This window comes from Drosophila sulfurigaster, chromosome 2R (genome assembly GCF_023558435.1).
Source record: "Drosophila sulfurigaster albostrigata strain 15112-1811.04 chromosome 2R, ASM2355843v2, whole genome shotgun sequence".
Taxonomy (NCBI): domain Eukaryota; kingdom Metazoa; phylum Arthropoda; class Insecta; order Diptera; family Drosophilidae; genus Drosophila; species Drosophila sulfurigaster.
In genome coordinates this window covers 35,327,649-35,346,470 of record NC_084882.1, presented here as the reverse complement: position 1 = coordinate 35,346,470, position 18,822 = coordinate 35,327,649, and the positions used below count along the sequence as shown (strand labels likewise).

The 18,822-nt window shown below is 39.5% G+C and overlaps 4 protein-coding genes and 1 pseudogene across 5 annotated transcripts in view; 3 read left to right on the top strand and 2 right to left on the bottom strand.

The window, feature by feature from the left end:
* Positions 1-3,261, top strand: part of LOC133839293 (syntaxin-1A) — a 48,248-nt gene extending 44,987 nt beyond the window's left edge. The window contains exon 3 of the transcript XR_009894089.1: positions 794-3,261. The gene's annotated coding sequence lies outside the window, so the exon portion shown is untranslated. The remainder of the gene's footprint in view (positions 1-793) is intronic.
* Positions 1-6,727, top strand: part of LOC133839295 (eukaryotic translation initiation factor 4E type 2) — a 54,997-nt gene extending 48,270 nt beyond the window's left edge. Inside the window, exons 3-4 of one of the 2 annotated variants that reach the window (XM_062270720.1) lie at positions 5,048-5,196; positions 6,002-6,727. In XM_062270720.1, the coding sequence (XP_062126704.1) occupies positions 5,048-5,196; positions 6,002-6,026 (174 nt within the window). In that variant the 3' untranslated portion in view covers positions 6,027-6,727. Of the gene's footprint in view, positions 1-5,047; positions 5,197-5,847; positions 5,950-6,001 lie in introns of those variants that run through there. The other variant, XM_062270719.1, reaches the window with a different exon arrangement.
* LOC133839288 (heat shock protein 68-like) overlaps positions 1-18,122 on the top strand; it is a 39,342-nt gene extending 21,220 nt beyond the window's left edge. Inside the window, exon 2 of the mRNA XM_062270714.1 lies at positions 16,121-18,122. Coding sequence (XP_062126698.1) covers positions 16,146-18,092 — 1,947 coding nt within the window. The 5' untranslated portion in view covers positions 16,121-16,145 and the 3' untranslated portion in view covers positions 18,093-18,122. The remainder of the gene's footprint in view (positions 1-16,120) is intronic.
* On the bottom strand, positions 7,924-12,493 carry LOC133839284 (structural maintenance of chromosomes protein 1A). Its single transcript, XM_062270709.1, is given in 14 exon segments — positions 7,924-8,121; positions 8,190-8,367; positions 8,429-8,932; positions 8,999-9,105; positions 9,166-9,470; positions 9,525-9,780; positions 9,847-10,383; positions 10,385-10,417; positions 10,479-10,658; positions 10,661-10,972; positions 10,974-11,504; positions 11,570-11,738; positions 11,798-11,946; positions 12,001-12,493. Coding segments are annotated over 14 exon segments (3,717 nt in total). The 5' UTR covers positions 12,394-12,493; the 3' UTR covers positions 7,924-8,058.
* On the bottom strand, positions 12,767-14,967 carry LOC133839289 (heat shock protein 68-like; annotated as a pseudogene).
* Positions 18,123-18,822: the final 700 nt, after the last annotated feature.

Here is an 18,822-nt window from a genome sequence, read left to right as displayed (position 1 = left end):
ATTCGACTATAATTGAACCTTGTTTGGTAATTATTGATTGATAAGCTGTTATGTGATCGCTTGATATGCTTATTAATCAATAACCCGTTTATATATGACGCAAATATGTCGTTAATTGAAACCGTTATCCTTTGATTGATTGATAGTGCTCCACAACATGAGCTACCTCAGTCAGTAATTCTACTTTTGTTTTGGGTTTTATTGAACTCCAATGACTTTGGCTCATTGTTGAATTGGAATTTGCATATGCTTGTGGCACGGCTCATTAAATAGTGTAGGGTATGCGACCTCTAGAGCTATTAAGAACGACGCTGGCTCGGCCTTCAGTGCATGACAATGCCACGGCTGCCGTCACCACAGCAGAGAAACAGCCACATCAAAGATAGAGAGAGGGGAGGAGGGAGCGAAGTGGATGGAGATAATAGGGCGAGGCATGGGCACGAGTGCGATATCCTGTTGCTTGACCCATTTGGCAGCACTCACACACCCATAGAGAGGGACACACAGACATGCTGTGTGTGTGTGGAATACAGTCTTGGCCACATTGATAATTCCGTTTCCGGTGCTCGTTTGTCGCATAGAAGCGAAACGTGCTGGCCCAGCTTTATGGCCTGCACTATAGTAAGATTTGTGGGCAACTATTCGATTTGCAGGAAACGTGCAAAAAGTGCAGCGAGAGACATTGTTCAGGGATTATGCTGGGTACGAGGAAAAACTTTAGTAGAGGCAATTGTAAAGCGAACAGAACACAACACAACTGTATTCAACTGTATTATTCATATCTTGTTTGCAGATGAAAAACCATAAAAGGTACAAACCAAGGAAGAACAAGGAACAAGAGGAGGAGGACAAGGAAAGGTCACGTAGCGGATTCAGGTGCCGGGATGAATACAGGAAGAACTTGGAGCTGCCTGACTGACTAATTAACGCGTGCGGCGAGAGTAAATTAATAGCGCCACGCCCCCTCAACGCCTCGACGCCTGCAATCAGCTAGCGAACGAACTTCAGCAGCTGGCAAATTAAATTTCAGTCAAGTTTATTTGCTGCTGAAAATGTTAGAGAGATAGAAACCAGAAGGCTCTCCCTTTCTCTCTCTCGATCTCTCAACTCGAGCGAGTAATTTAATTTTGGCATTCACGTTGTAGTTGTTTCGTTTGTTGATGGAAGAAGAGGAGAAAGAAGAAGACGTTGCACGTGTTTTGCATTTTCCATTACCATTTTACAATGGCGTCACACACAATCTACAATCTAGTACGAGCTATTAATTATATTATTTATAATTATTGTTTTGTTCAGTTTCCTGTTGAATGTTGCCAGCAACAACTGCTTTATTCTATGTTATGTTATATACATGTAAATAGTCATTATAATTATTACGAGAACATTTTGTAAATCAACACAAAAACGAGAACAGCTAAAATAACTCTTAACTTAGCAACAACAAAAATTCTACGTTTTTTGCAACATTAAAATAAAAAGTAAAAACGAAAAAGAAAATGAAAAAATATTTATTACGACATTTAGTATTTGTGCATTAACTAAATTTATGACGGGAAGTGAAAGAAGCGAAAAGCAAGAAGCGAAATGCATAAAAAACAAAAACGATAACAACTATTAATTAGTAATTATTATAATGTGATGTTATACATATAATATACAATATAAAACAAATAGCAAACACAAAAAAAAACGTAAAAACAAATAAAAAATTATATAAAGATAGTAAACAAAAAAAACTTTAAACAAAATGTTAACCAACAAAAACGATAAAAAAAAAAAACAAATTTTATTAAGTAGATTTTTGAATTAAAATTTAATATTACGTACATATATATAAATATATACATAAACAAATATAAACAAAAAAAAAACTAAAGAAAATCTTTGAAATGCGTTTTTCTACTTAAACCGAAACTAAAATCGAAAATCGAAAATTCAGAAACCGAAAGCAAAAAGAAATTGTCGAATCCGAGAAACTAGAATTGTAAATTTTTTTCCCAAAATTTAGCTTGCTATAAACAAAATGTAAATGTTGTGCGAAATATAAACAATTAGATAAACCAGAAAAATATAAATATTAATAAATATGTGTAGCAAACAAACATACAACAAAGAACAGAATTGAAATGATTGATTGATAATTAATGAATTTGCAAAAAGTTTTTCAATTTAGTTAAATTACAAAACAAATTATGTGTGTGTATTTACTTCTACTCTATAAGAAAAACGTTTAAAATGCTATTATAAAGAACAAAACCAAAAAAGAAAGCCATCTAATTCTTCAAAGCACGACACGACGATTTCTTCTTGACCGACAAACTATTTAAATAAAATCGCTTAAACGAGTAATATTTAAATAGAGTATGTTAACGGCTTACATATAAACAACATTATTTTTGAATTTTCTAGTTTTCTACATAAATCGCATTTCTTCCACTTTCACGAAAAATACCAACTACAAAATAAAATCGAAATCGATATCAAGAAGAGAAGAACGAAGAAAAACCGAACGAAAAGATTTGTTATTAAACTTGAATTTGTTTATTTATTCTGCCACGCTCAAAATTAATGGCGCGCCTAATAATTATTATTAGTTTGTTATTTATATTAAATAAAAATCGATTAATCGTTAATCGATTTAGCTTAAGTTTCGATTCGCAATAAACAAAAAGATAAACAAAACTGCAAATATACAACATATATTTTTGGTACAATTGTTTCGCCATGTTGTTTTTATTTATTCATCAACAAATTGTACAAAATACAAAAGAGAAATTACATTAATTATTACTACAACTTTCCACACACACACACACACACACACATACATACAAAGACAGACACGAACAAGAAACAAAGCAAAACAAAAGAATGGAAAAACAACAACAACAATTTAAGCGCAGAAGTTCAATTAATAAAAATTAGAATTTTAAATATAAATAGTTACATAATTTAAATATATATATATACAAATATATATAAAGAAAAAGATATGCATATAAATATTTAAAAAGAATAAATTGAAACCAAAAGGAAGAACAACAAAAAATACAATTATATTATGATGTATTAAAAACCAAAAACAAAACAAAAAAAGAATGCATAGAATTGCGAGTTTCATAAAATCCTACAATTTGTTTCAGACTCGTTAAATTGTGTACTTTAAAATTGAATAAAATTCAACCAAAAAAGAAAGAAAATACCCCACACAATAGGAATAAAAACTGCTTACATGTCGAGATGAAGAAGAAGACTTCTCAGCTTGCAACCAGCTTTTGACACGAAAACAAAAAAGACGCACGCATGCAATATGATAATGATAAAGTTAATGATAATGATGAAGATGATGAAGAAGAAGAAGATGATGATGATGATGTGTTCGTTCGGCCCAATGTAATGCGAGAGTGCATTTGGGGACTGTTTACTCCAACAATAATTCCAGGCATATCGAAGCATTTCAAACACTCAGACAGCAATCAGCAAAACGGCAACAAATAAAACGACGGCAATAAAACACACACACACACAAACATACACTAAACACACGCACACAGACACAAGCAAACAACAAAGAATTGGAAAGCGAAGAGAGACGATGAAAAGAGAGTGAGGGAGGGAGAAGGAATCACACACATATATGTATATAGATATATATAAGCATTTATATATGTACATATATGTATGTATATTCAAAAAGCAATAATACTGAGAACATGATTAACAAATGGAACACAGTAAAAACAAAAACAAAAACAAATAATGGAAAACAAAACTTAAACAATTAACATGAGTATAAATGAATATTTATATATATTTTAATTAAAAGTTACATATATACATACTATATATATATATATATATGAAAAATAAAATATATATTTAGTCCAAATAAATGAATTAGCTGCAGAGATGAATTGTGCAAAGTGTGGGGAAATTGTTTAATATTTACAAAATATTAAAATATCAATGTGCAATTGAAATGCGTTTAAAACATAAAACATAAACAAACAAACACACACTAACAAAAACACAGAAATATTAACATATAAATAAAAAAATGCATAAATCGATAATGGAAAAGCGTAAGAAAATCATTTAGTTTGCGTGCACAACACACACACACACACACACACACAATCCTATAACATACAAAAATCAAAACTTAAAAAGAAACTTAAAACTGTATTTATTATAAATTATTATTATATAACAAACAAGAAAACAAAACAACAAAAAAATAACGGTTCAAGTCAAGTTTTTGAGCAAATACTCATAATTGTTAAAATAAAAAACCAAAAAAAAAAACATGTTTAAATGCTAACAAAATACATAAAAGAAAAATAAAAATATATACATATATATTGAAAAAAAAGTCAACAAAAAACAGAGCCGTGTAAAAGTTTATATTACAACATAAAAAACATACTTGCATCTATATTTTTCCCCCTCTTTAGAAAATTTAGTTAATTATTGAAAAGTATAAAAATGATGAAAAAAAAAACCAAAAAGAAATGGAAAAAAACAAAACAAACAAAAAATGAAGATTACAATTAAGTGTTAGTCTTATATACATGCATAATTATAATTATAATTATATATGAAAAGTGAAAAACAAAAGCAAAAAAAAACGGAAACGATGAAAAACGAGTCAACAAATTTCAAGTGCGATAACCGATACAGATAGACCCGATACCGATAACAAAATCCACAAGAACAACATCAAGAAACAAAAACAAAAAACAAAACAAAAAGAAAACGAACATTTATATTAAGATTTCGAGAAATTGTTTCGCCTTTGTGTTTAGATACAAATTTGTTGTGTTTTTTGATTTTTATTATTACATTTTCAATTGATCAGACATGGAAATGATTTACTTAAATTGATTGAAGAATAAAAATTATTAAACAAAACACCAAAGAGCATTTCTTTATTGTGTATTCTATCTCTTTTTAAAGGCAAAGTGCAGTTGGCTTTCAGGCAGAGAAACCTCATTCAACTTATTTTTATATATGCTCTATAATCAATGTTCTTCCTTGATCCCTATAGGAGGATAGCTTATCAGTATGGAACAGGACTGCCACTGATATGACCAGTACAACACGTATCCGTGATACGTTACGCAGGATATTAAATATACCTATGACAACGGCAATGGAGTATAAGATACACTGTGATAGCCTTAAATACGTTTCAATGTAAGTATACGAGTTGAAAGTTGAAAGATATAAAGTTATTTTTCCCAGGGAACGAAATTTAGTATTTTATGATTATACCAAATCTACCAAATTATACTTATAACTTTTTTTCCAAATTTTGTTTTTCAATCGAGATTTATCCTTACTTTTTCTGTTGCTCTTTTGAAAAACCTGAATATACCAAATCTACGAAATTTTACCAATATAAAGTGGAAAGATATAAAGTTATTTTTACCAGGAACGAAGTTTTCTATTTTATGATTATACCAAATTATATAGTTGAAAGATATAAAGTAAATTTTTATCAGGAACAAAATTTAGTATTTTATGATTATACCAAATCTAGCAAATTATACCAATACCTTTATTTCCAAATTTTGTTTTCGATGATGATTTATCCTTACTTTTTTTGTTGCTCTTTTCGCAAAAAACATGAATATACCAAAATCTACCAAATTATACCATAAACCTTATTTCAAATTTTGTTTTTTCAACGATGTTTTATTCTTACTTTTTCTGTTTCTCTTTTTGGAAAAAGAATATGATCTAAGCTTTACTTAAAATATAATCGTTGTAGAAAAAAAAAACAAATTGAAATCTAAAAAATACCAATTGTATAATTATTATACTAAATATACTAAACGCCTATAGGTCCCACAGTCGCTCACTTTTGGATAACAATGAGAATCCGAATAGTAAGAAAGATTTATGGAGGGCGACGAAATCATGAAATGGACTTGCATTAGAAATTAAAACTTTGATTAATTGATTATACTCACCATAATTGTATTCTTTTATTTTGCAGTAATAAAGGCGCATTGAAAAGCTGAAATTCAGTGAATAACTACAAACACAAACCAGCAACAACATCGGCAAAAACAATAATTAATCAGCAAACAGATGAGTTAGACACCAGCAAAAGGATCAACCACAGCAACAGCAACAGTAACAACAGCAACAGCAACCACAATAACAGCAACAACAACAACACACACAACAATAGCAACAACCACATTAATAACGAGCACAAAGAACAGACGGACAGCAGCCGCTGATAATGATTATTATTATAATAATAACTATACACAATGATAATAATATTCTAATATTGATGCTGAGGATGAGAACCAAAAAAAAAACGAATTAACATCCCAACTTCATGCCCTTCTCTTTCCGCAATCCGCATATATTTAAGCGCTAATAAGACAAATCTTTGTAGAGTTTGTATATATGAAACGCCATAAATATTTTAGATTTTATGTATAAAGATAATGTAATACCATTTAGCCATTCCCAATTTTCACCCCACCAAAAGAATTGGCCATTTTGCTCTATATTTTGAAAACTATGTAATATACTACATAATTTTATATTTTTGACCCCCCCTCCGCCATCCTCACATCCATCAATCAATTATACCAGTAGCAGCCTTTTTCAACAACTAATATTATTAATCAGTGTGTTTATGCCAATCAACTTGTACACTCGAAACAACAACCACAAAGCAGCCAAATCATTATTGGTTTATCTATATTTATCTGTTTGAAATGATTATTTTAAAATTATGATAAAACATGAAACTGAATAATCAAATTGTTTGTTTTTGTTCATCAAGAAATACAAGTTTTTTACATGAAGAGAAAAGATATAAAAAAAGAAAAACAAATTATTGAAACGAAAAAAAACCCAGTTGTTTTAACATATACCACACTTGATGTACCTATGTCCCCCCCCTTGGGTGGACATGCGTACCTCCTCTCAACACACACACACACACACAACACAGCTCCACACACACGAACAAGTTTTGCCCACACAATTGAACTTCCAGAACAGTACAACCAACCGATAGAAAAACGGAAACTATTAAAGTTGCAGAAAATATTTTCAAATAAAACGATTGTTCTTAATAATTGAAAATGGGCTCAATTTTGAATGCGTATTTTGAAAACCTCGATTAACCGCGAAACTCTAGTTCGATAGCAAAAGGCCATTTATCGAAATCAATTAATCGATTTTCCACTCTGCAGTTTTAACTGCTTTTTGAAAAGGAAAACATTTATTTCAGCATTTTCTCGGTCATATACTGAAGTCCTTTCAAAAGGACATGCGCTTTTATAATCACCGATAAAGCAACTATCAATTTGCATTCAAAAATTCCAAAAATATTTTGCAAAAAATTTCGAAAATTTTTCAAGGGGGGAGCATGCAAAATTTGGTTAAAATTTCAAAAATCCAGGATATCTCGGCCATTTCAAGGACTATCAGGATGTCCTTTGGAACATATATAGCTCTTTGCATTTCAATACCGTTTATGGTGTCAAAAAGGACGAAAGTCCTTGAAACATCAAAGTTACACGGACTTTTATGTTTAGAGAAAATTGGCTATAACTTCGCCGTATCCTGGCAGATCCTGCCGACTCATATGTCAATCGGCGTGTATTAATAAGGACTATTGACTGGCAAAAGGACATTCAAATCGCGCACATAGTTTTCGAGATATACCGAAATTTCGGATATTCCCGATTTTTTATTGAATTTTCGAGGGTAAAATTTTCAGGCCACGATTTTTTTTACACTTTCACTCAATTAGTGAATCCTTTGGCAATTTAAGTGTTTTGCCGGACAGCACGTTGTTTTTCATGGTTATTGACGTGTGCTTGATACTCAAGTTACGCCAGTTGATTTTCCCACCATTTAAAACTAAAGGAATAAAATGCCAACGGGTTTGTTTAGATTGGGAATTCTGAGAATTGAAATCAAAAAAAGGGTTTTATTAATTGGAAATCGAAACTTTTCGCCTGCCGTGTGGACTAATTATAAATTACAAACTTATTCTACATTCCAATGAAAGTTAACCCTTCATTTGTCCTCGTAGCACGTCAGATCAATTATATAGACGTTGGATATGAGACAGTCCCCTTCCTGCAAAACAGACAATCGCAAATACAGATTGAATAATTGATAACCAACAGATAATATAAACAACATACCGCCGGTGTGATGCCGACCAGGGCATCAGCATGGCCATAGAACTCCTCCTTGAGGGAGATAACAATCGTCTGCAAATTGGTGGTATGATCCCTAATGTAGGAGGCGACTTTGCCAATGTTTGTGTTGTCCAACGCGGCATCAATCTCGTCAAGCACAAAGAACGGTGCCGGGTGATAGCTTTGGAAATAAAGCACACATTAAAGAAGATACTTGAATTATAATTTTAGCTTCAGCTTACCTGTGTGTGGAGAAAAGCAGTGCGAGAGCAGCGATTGTTTTCTCGCCACCACTCAAATTGCTCATGGGCTGGAAACGTTTGCCGGGCGCCACACAATTATAGTTGATGCCATCGAGATACGGTTCCTCGGGATTATCGGGTCCAATATATGCCTGAGCGGCCTCATTGCGAGCCAGTTTCTTGTAGATGCCATCAATGGCATCAGAGATGTGCTGACAGCATTGAACGAAGCGTGAGGATCGCTCGTTCTTCACTTTCTCAAATGCTGCCTTGGCCTTCTTGGCCTTGCGACGTGCGTTCTCGAACTCTTCATTGGTGGACTGCACTTTCTCTGTCACCAGATCCAGTTTCTGCATAGCCTTCATATTGGGTGTTTGAATACGCTCTAAAACATCCAGTTTGCTCTGAAGATCCTTTTGCAGCTGCTCATTCGTTTTCTTGAAGGCAGAATCGTCCTTCAGCTTGCAGAGCTCACGCGGCAATGAACGATAGTCCACCTCGATGCTGCAGTGGAGCACAAAAACATGATAATAAATGTGCATATTTAAAGAATTAACAGCTAGCACTCACAGATTATCGTTCATCATTGAAGTCGATGGCTCAACACTATCCGCATCGCTTTGGCGCACTGCATCGTCTAGAGATCCACGCAGCAACGGCACCACAATGCAGTCCGTCTATTCAAATTGAAATGACATATTAAAATTATATTTAGATTCGAGATTTCTAGTTCCCACCTTCGCTTGCAGCAGAATGTTTTGACGCTCGTTTTTCTTCGCTTCGATCTTGGACTCTGAAGATGACATTTGACTGCCCACGTTGTGTATTTCCTTGGCCAAATTGGCGACATCGCGACGCGCCTTGGAAATATCCTCTTCCATGTCATCGACAGCCTGCTTCTTGGCTTGCTTCTCCTGCTTGAACTTTTCCATCTTCTCCTTCTCCTCATCCATTTCTTTCAGATAACGCGCCTCGGCTGTCTTTAAACCCTCCAGGGCATCCTCCTCATCCTGTACGCTGCGCTCCCAACGCTCAACGTTCTCTGTAAATGATCGAATCAATTAATGTGCCCATTTGTATTAGATGCGCCACTTACTTCGCGTATCCTTTTGCTTCTCAAAGTCCAGCTGAGTGTTGATCGCATCGATTTGCTGCTCAAACTCGGCACGTTTGCGTGCCCGCTCCTGCTGCATGACAAGCTCACGCTCCTCGTACTGTCGAATGTTCTTCACGCCCAGGCGATGACAGAAAGCGGCAAACACTTTGTCCTCCACATTATTCATGTTCTCCTTGATCTCCTGTATGTGCTCCTCGCGATCCTGCATACGACGCTCAATCTCGCTGATCTTGGGCTGCAAATCAATAGATCAGCTGTTATTAAGAACGAGATTTTACTTATGTATGTATGTAGAACTTACTCCAAAGTCATCCAGCTGAATTTGCACCTGATTGAGCTGATTATCGTACTGGCTAATGGACTTCTTCGATGACTCCAAGTCAACCATGCTGTACTTGAGGCGATTCTCCAAACCCTTGATCTGCGACTCGACTGTCGCCAACTCGCTTTGCTTGCGCGACTTCTTCACCAGTTCCTTGAGCTCCTCGTTGAGCCGTTCCTTTTGCATCTTGAGCTGAGCCATATGCTTTTCATCCCAACGTTTCGCCTTGCGTGCCAAATCGTGGCTGCCACCCGAAATAAGGCCGGACTTCTGATAAAATGTGCCATCCAAGGCAAGAGCATCAAAGCGTGATCGATCGATTTCGTATGCCACCTTCATGGCATCTTCAGGCGTCTCGCAGACCAGCGCATTACCAGTGGCAAAGAGCACGGCACGTTCAATTTCCTGCGGTTCGAACTTGAGCACATCGAAGACCAAGCGAACGTTGCGCGGTTCGCTGATGTTGCGCAGACGCTCCTTCAAGGGCTTCACTTGCAAATAGTCCAGCGGCAGAAAAGGTTTCCACCTCCAACATTTTCTCCTTTAAGATCTGCAAGAGTTCGTCATATTAATGCAAATGTAAACTATTGATCATTTAACTTGTAATTCACCTGAATGCAATGACGCGCTGTTTTCTCCGTATCCACAATGATAGCTTCCATGAACTTGCCCAGCACCTTAGTGACTGCCACGTTGTAGCGCTTGTGCGTCGGCTGACACATGTTGATCATGCGATCGTAGACGCCCGGCACTTGCTTCTTGAACAGCTCGACGACCTCCTGCTTCTTTTTTTACGGCGAGCATCCTCGTGCTTGTCGCTCTTGGCATCGCCCAACTGATCGCGCACATTTTCCAGCTCGCGTTGCTTTTCGGCAATTTTCTCCTTGGAGCTGCCAACATCGCGTCGCAACTCGTCCTTGATGCGATTCTGTTCTTCAAGGGCTGCTTGTGACGACTTGATGTGATCCATTAGCTTGTCGCGACGCTTCACTGCCTCCTCACGTTGCAGCGACAGTTTCTTGTAGGATTCCTCAACAGATGCACGACGATTTGTTTCACCGTCCAGCGTATCCTGTTCAGATTTTTGTTCACGATTTACCGAGTCCCAACTCGGAGCGATACTGTGTGGCGGTTGCTTCAGCCTTCTGCTTAAGACGATCGTATTCCTGCACAAGCCCTTCCTCCATATTAACACTTTTACCACGACGCTGCGATTCGTTCTCGATCTCATCCTCGAAACGCTTCTTGAGCGCCTCCACATCGGCCAGTTGCTTCTCCAGCTTCTGTATGTCCTGCTGATGTGCGTTGTCCGCTTCGCGAGCCGTCTCTAAAGTTTTCTGTAAGGATACCAGTTTCTTTTTGCAATGTGCCACCTTCTCCTTGGCTTTTATGTACAGCGGTCGACGCTTATTCAATTGTGTCTCAAACTCGCGTATTTCTTGATCGATTTTGGCCAAATCTCGTGTTATTTTGCCTGCATCCTTCTTCTTCTCGCGCAGCACTTCGTCAGCTGCCTCTTTGCGCTGTTCAACAGCTTTCAGCTCCTGTTGCTTCACCTCCAAGTCCGCGTTGTACTTCTGGATGTCCTTCTCCACATGAAACAGCCGAAATAGTTGATACTCCACTTGTTTTTCGTTCTGTCAGGGAATTTAAATACAATTAGTTATTGAAAAATTATGGGAAAAACGAACACTATTCATACATATTCATCTTGTAATCGCGTGTAGCGCTCTGCCTCCATTTTCTCATGCTTGGCCTCCTTGCGCTCGGCAGCAATGCCCTTCTTCTTCTGGTATGTAAATTGTGTCTCTTCCTCCGCTACAATCATCTCCTGTTTCAGACGATTGTAGTCATCCTTTAGCAGACCCGAGCTGATAAATGTACATTATAAATATAAACTCGACCAATGTATAAGTGACTATTAGTTTACCCGCTAATTTCTTCAAAAAGTGCTGTGCGTTCCTTGGGCGTCTTCATAGCAATGTTTTCCACAGCGCCTTGAAAAACGAGAAAATTCTTTGCCTTCACATTGATGCCTAGTTTTTCCAGCTTATTCAAGTATGTGTTGCTCGAGACGCTCTGCAAATTTAAAATTTTAATAATTATATGCAAAACAATAAGTATTTGGCTCACTTCTCCATTAATCCGATACTCTGAAGAGCCGCTTATAACAGCGCGCTGAAAATCCATATTCTTTCCGCCATCAATGATAAATTTGGCCGTCACATAGCAACTGCGCGCCACGGGCTTGCCAATTGAGGAGCCGTGTATTAGATCGTTAAGACGCTTTACACGCAAACTGGACGTCTTTTCACCCATCACAAAACTGATGGCATCCATGAAATTTGATTTACCCGAGCCATTGGGACCAATAACAGCATTGAATTGCTTGAGGGGACCAACAACAATGTGGCCGCGGTAGGACTTGAAGTTTTCCATCTCGATGAATTGAAGGAATGCCGTATCCTCTTTGTGCGCCGTCGGCATTGGCGCACGGTGTGGTATTTCTTCGTCGTCGTCAGCCATGTTTTACGTTCGCAATTGCAAATGCGCCAAAACACAAAAAATTCTTCGAATTTACACTAAAATTGTTTTCTCTCCAAGAAGCTTCGTTTTAGAATTGCCAATCACAGCGAAGCGATAACATCAGTGTTGCAAAATATCAATCGACCTACCACCACTCCTATCGCAGCTATCGATATTGGTACACATAAATACATTGGAACTTGGCAGCACTTTTGTTGGCCTAAGCGCAAATTTGAAAGCCCATTTTAAATAATAAACCAATTATGTAAATATTCATAAATGCTTTTTATTTTTTTCTAAAATAACCTATAAGCGTATTTGGTAGACAGCACTTATTAAAATATAAATTAATAAGACTAATTTTTAATTAATAATTATCAGCTTATCAGTCTTTAAGGCTATTTTCTACTATTTTAATCTACTTCCTCGACAGTGGGTCCTCTGCCGAAACCTCCAGCCTGTTGACCACAGCTGGACGCCTGAGCTCCAGCTCCCTGCTGGTGCATCTTGGTCATGATGGGAGTGCAGAACTTGGTGAGCTCCTGCAGTTTGTACTCGAACTCCTCCTTGTCGGCTGTGGTGTTGCCATCGAGCCACTTGATGGTCTCGCTGCACTTCTCGAGCACACTGCTCTTGTCTTCCGCAGATATTCTGTCTGTCTGTCCAGTTGCCTGTTCGGCAGCCTCCTTCACACCAAAGACATAGCTTTCCAGCTGGTTGCGGGCGGCGATTCTCTGGCGGTGCTTCTCGTCCTCCTCGGCGTACTTCTCGGCTTCGCTCAGCATGCGATCAATGTCGGCTTGCGATAGGCGACCCTTGTCGTTCTTAATGGTTATATTCTTCACATTGCCTGTGCCCATCTCCTTGGCACTCACATTGAGAATGCCGTTGGCATCAAGTCGAAGGTGACTTCCACTTTTGGAACACCGCGAGGCGCTGGTGGAATGCCCGTAAGGTCGAAGTTGCCCAGCACGTTGTTATCCTTGGTCAGGGCACGCTCTCCCTCAAACACCTGGATGCTCACAGCGGGCTGGTTGTCCGCGTATGTGGTGAAGGTCTTCGACTGCTTGCAAGGTATACGGCTGTTGCGCTCAATGAGTTTTGTCATCACACCACCAGCTGTCTCTATGCCCAGGGACAGTGGCGCCACGTCCACAAGCAGAACGTCTTTAATCTGGCTGCTCTCGTCTCCAGATAGAATTGCAGCCTGAATGGCGGCACCATAGGCCACCGCTTCGTCTGGGTTGATGGACAGGTTAAGGCTCTTGCCGCAGAAGAAGTTCTGCAGCAGGCTCTGCACTTTGGGAATACGAGTTGAGCCGCCAACCAAAACGATGTCGTGAATCTGGTTCTTGTCCATCTTTGCATCATTCAGGGCCTTCTCCACCGGCTGCAGTGTGTTGCGGAACAGGTCGCCGCAGAGCTCCTCGAACCGTGCCCGACTAATCTTTGTGTAGAAGTCATGACCCTCAAAGAGAGCATCAATCTCAATGGATGCCTCACTGCTTGAAGACAACGTGCGCTTCGCTCGCTCCGCTGCCGTCCGCAAGCGACGCAGGGCTCGTGGATTTGAGCGCAAATCCTTCTTGAATTTCCGCTTAAACTCCTCCGCCAAATGGTTAACGAGTCTGTTGTCGAAGTCCTCGCCTCCCAGATGTGTATCTCCAGCCGTTGCCCGCACCTCGAACAGCGAGCCTTCGTCAATGGTCAGGATTGACACATCGAAAGTGCCGCCGCCCAAATCGAATATCAGCACATTGCGTTCACCCTTCAGATTCTTGTCCAGCCCATAGGCCAGAGCTGCCGCTGTCGGTTCATTTATAATGCGCAGCACATTCAACCCAGCAATGGCACCAGCATCTTTCGTAGCCTGCCGCTGCGAATCGTTGAAATACGCTGGCACTGTGATCACCGCGTCTTTGATCGAGCTGCCCAGATACGCCTCAGCTGTCTCCTTCATCTTGGTGAGCACCATTGAGCTGATCTCCTCAGGGGCAAATCGCTTCTGCTCCCCCTTGAACTCAACGCTCATCTTTGGCTTGCCACAGTCGTTGACCACTTGGAATGGCCAGTGCTTCATATCCTCCTGAATCTTCGAGTCATCGAACTTGCGTCCAATCAAACGTTTCGCATCGAACAGACTGTTCTTTGGATTCATGGCCACTTGGTTCTTGGCCGCGTCTCCGATCAACCTCTCCGAGTCTGTGAATGCCACATAGCTGGGCGTCGTTCTGTTACCCTGGACGTTGGCTATGATCTCCACCTTGCCGTGCTGGAACACACCGACGCACGAGTACGTGGTGCCCAAGTCAATACCAATAGCAGGCATTTTGTATCTGTGAGTTACTTCTTCTGCTTTGACTAACTGATTGTATCTTCAATTTGAGTGTTTGAACACTTCTTTTACTTTACTTTACTTTTACTTTAATTCAACTTCTTTTTAAATTGTTCTCAGTTTGTACTTTCTTTAATGCACAATATTCTTTTATATAATTCTTTAATATTGTTTGTTTGTCAGCTTGTTCAGCTTCTCTCTTTGCTTCGCTCTGTTTCAGTGTTTTCACTTCAACTGTTTGTTTTGAATTGTGGAAATTTGTTCCGCTATTTATACCAAAACCCAGTGTGGTGGATTATTCTGGTTTCCCCTCTCTAGAAGAGTGTCGAATGTTCTCGCATTCGAGTGGGCGCGAGCGAGATATACAATGACTGCGAGTATAAATACAAGTTCAGTTTACTCTGAACTGTTGACAAGCTTTTAGTTTGTTAACATTTTGACTTAACAAATGATTATTTTGTTTGTTACTGTTCAAGTCGATGAACATCAAAGATGTAAATGTTCAGAATAACGCGTCCTGCGGGAAAATCGGCTATGTGCGTTGTCTGATATATGTATCTACATATATATGTATATGTACTGTTTTATTTACTATCTATTACTTACCTACCTATATCTTTGCTTTAATCACAGCATATTTCTTATGGACTCTATATTTTATATGATAGCTTGGTTATAAAGATAGGATTTTGGATAAATTAATTGGATAAAGATTGTAAAATACGTCAATAGCATTTGTATTTTTAAATGCTTCTGAATATGTTTAAGTGTTCGAGATGATTGAAACTATTAATAGCAACATTATGACTGCAAAATATATTTATACTCAATACTAACCTACGACAACCTCTTAGTTATTGTAAACAAAAATAAACAATAACTTCCCCTCACACACATTTGACTGCTCCGTCAACGTTTCGCACTCTCGAACAATCTCGAACACTTTGCGCTCTTCCATTGCGGACTCTCGAAAGTTCCACCCATGATACAATTATATATATGTATAATTGTATCATGGTTCCACCACTCTGCTTAGTTCGCTCTCTCTCTCTCTCTCTCTCTTTCGGGTGGAACATTCCACACTCTTCTAGAGAGGGAAACCAGAAAATTCCACCACCCTGGGTTTTGGTATAAATAGCGGCGCAAATTTCCACCTCGTCACAATTCAAAACAAACAGTTGAAGTGAAAACACTGAAACAGAGCGAAGCAAAGAGAGAAGCTGAACAAGCTGACAAACAAACAATATTAAAGAATTATTTAAAAGAATATTGTGCATTAAAGAAAGTACAAACTGAGAACAATTTAAAAGAAGTTGAATTAAAGTAAAAGTAAAGTAAAGTAAAAGAAGTGTTCAAACACTCAAATTGAAGATACAATCAGTTAGTCAAAGCAGAAGAAGTAACTCACAGATACAAAATGCCTGCTATTGGTATTGACTTGGGCACCACGTACTCGTGCGTCGGTGTGTTCCAGCACGGCAAGGTGGAGATCATAGCCAACGTCCAGGGTAACAGAACGACGCCCAGCTATGTGGCATTCACAGACTCGGAGAGGTTGATCGGAGACGCGGCCAAGAACCAAGTGGCCATGAATCCAAAGAACAGTCTGTTCGATGCGAAACGTTTGATTGGACGCAAGTTCGATGACTCGAAGATTCAGGAGGATATGAAGCACTGGCCATTCCAAGTGGTCAACGACTGTGGCAAGCCAAAGATGAGCGTTGAGTTCAAGGGGGAGCAGAAGCGATTTGCCCCTGAGGAGATCAGCTCAATGGTGCTCACCAAGATGAAGGAGACAGCTGAGGCGTATCTGGGCAGCTCGATCAAAGACGCGGTGATCACAGTGCCAGCGTATTTCAACGATTCGCAGCGGCAGGCTACGAAAGATGCTGGTGCCATTGCTGGGTTGAATGTGCTGCGCATTATAAATGAACCGACAGCGGCAGCTCTGGCCTATGGGCTGGACAAGAATCTGAAGGGTGAACGCAATGTGCTGATATTCGATTTGGGCGGCGGCACTTTCGATGTGTCAATCCTGACCATTGACGAAGGCTCGCTGTTCGAGGTGCGGGCAACGGCTGGAGATACACATCTGGGAGGCGAGGACTTCGACAACAGACTCGTTAACCATTTGGCGGAGGAGTTTAAGCGGAAATTCAAGAAGGATTTGCGCTCAAATCCACGAGCCCTGCGTCGCTTGCGGACGGCAGCGGAGCGAGCGAAGCGCACGTTGTCTTCAAGCAGTGAGGCATCCATAGAGATTGATGCTCTCTTTGAGGGTCATGACTTCTACACAAAGATTAGTCGGGCACGGTTCGAGGAGCTCTGCGGCGACCTGTTCCGCAACACACTGCAGCCGGTGGAGAAGGCCCTGAATGATGCAAAGATGGACAAGAACCAGATTCACGACATCGTTTTGGTTGGCGGCTCAACTCGTATTCCCAAAGTGCAGAGCCTGCTGCAGAACTTCTTCTGCGGCAAGAGCCTTAACCTGTCCATCAACCCAGACGAAGCGGTGGCCTATGGTGCCGCCATTCAGGCTGCAATTCTATCTGGAGACGAGAGCAGCCAGATTAAAGACGTTCTGCTTGTGGACGTGGCGCCACTGTCCCTGGGCATAGAGACAGCTGGTGGTGTGATGACAAAACTCATTGAGCGCAACAGCCGGATACCTTGCAAGCAGTCGAAGACCTTCACCACATACGCGGACAACCAGCCCGCTGTGAGCATCCAGGTGTTTGAGGGAGAGCGTGCCCTGACCAAGGATAACAACGTGCTGGGCAACTTCGACCTTACGGGCATTCCACCAGCGCCTCGCGGTGTTCCAAAAGTGGAAGTCACCTTCGACTTGGATGCCAACGGCATTCTCAATGTGAGTGCCAAGGAGATGGGCACAGGCAATGTGAAGAATATAACCATTAAGAACGACAAGGGTCGCCTATCGCAAGCCGACATTGATCGCATGCTGAGCGAAGCCGAGAAGTACGCCGAGGAGGACGAGAAGCACCGCCAGAGAATCGCCGCCCGCAACCAGCTGGAAAGCTATGTCTTTGGTGTGAAGGAGGCTGCCGAACAGGCAACTGGACAGACAGACAGAATATCTGCGGAAGACAAGAGCAGTGTGCTCGAGAAGTGCAGCGAGACCATCAAGTGGCTCGATGGCAACACCACAGCCGACAAGGAGGAGTTCGAGTACAAACTGCAGGAGCTCACCAAGTTCTGCACTCCCATCATGACCAAGATGCACCAGCAGGGAGCTGCAGCTGCAGCTGGAGCTAATCCTCAGGCGTCCAGCTGTGGTCAACAGGCTGGAGGCTTCGGCAGTGGCGGATACAAAGGTCCCACTGTTGAGGAGGTGGATTAAAATATTGTAGAAAATAGCCAAAGAAGACTGATAAAATAATATATATTAATAGACAATATAGAATACTATATATAGAATACTATAGAATACTATATATTGAAATAGATATATTAAAATATCGTTAATTATTGTTTTAAATTGAATAATGTTATCGTATTTATTACAACTTATAGTTGAACACACTAAGTATGTTAGAAATATAAATTCTAGTTATGAATAAAAGACATTTATTTATAAAGTAAAACAACTAATTGTTTTTATTTAACTCCTTCGTTTTTTGGTACCAATCTATCCAGGAACCTTCGTATACCCAGACATTGGTATAACCCAGATCAATTGCTTGTTCTGCAGATTTTCTAGCTCTTTCCCCGGATCGACAGGAGAAAATTAGTTGGGTGGATGTGGATGGCTTCACACGACCAAATAAAGCATAGAACTCAAGTTGACTCGTTGAGTCTCCCAGAATCTTGGTCAAAAGGTTCATATCAATATTAATGCTTCCTGGTATCTCTCCAGTTTCTTCAACTTCCTTCACAGTCCTGACATCGATAACTAACTTGTCCGGCGTTTCCAGGATTCTTTTTACAGCGTTGAAATCGACCTTTCCTATGCTTTTGTTATTTGTGGAGTACGCGAAATTTGGCCAACTTTTATTGGTTCTGCACAAAATATTCCGAACTTTCGGTCGAATACTACAGAATATTGTTTTAAACATTTCAGAATTCGAATT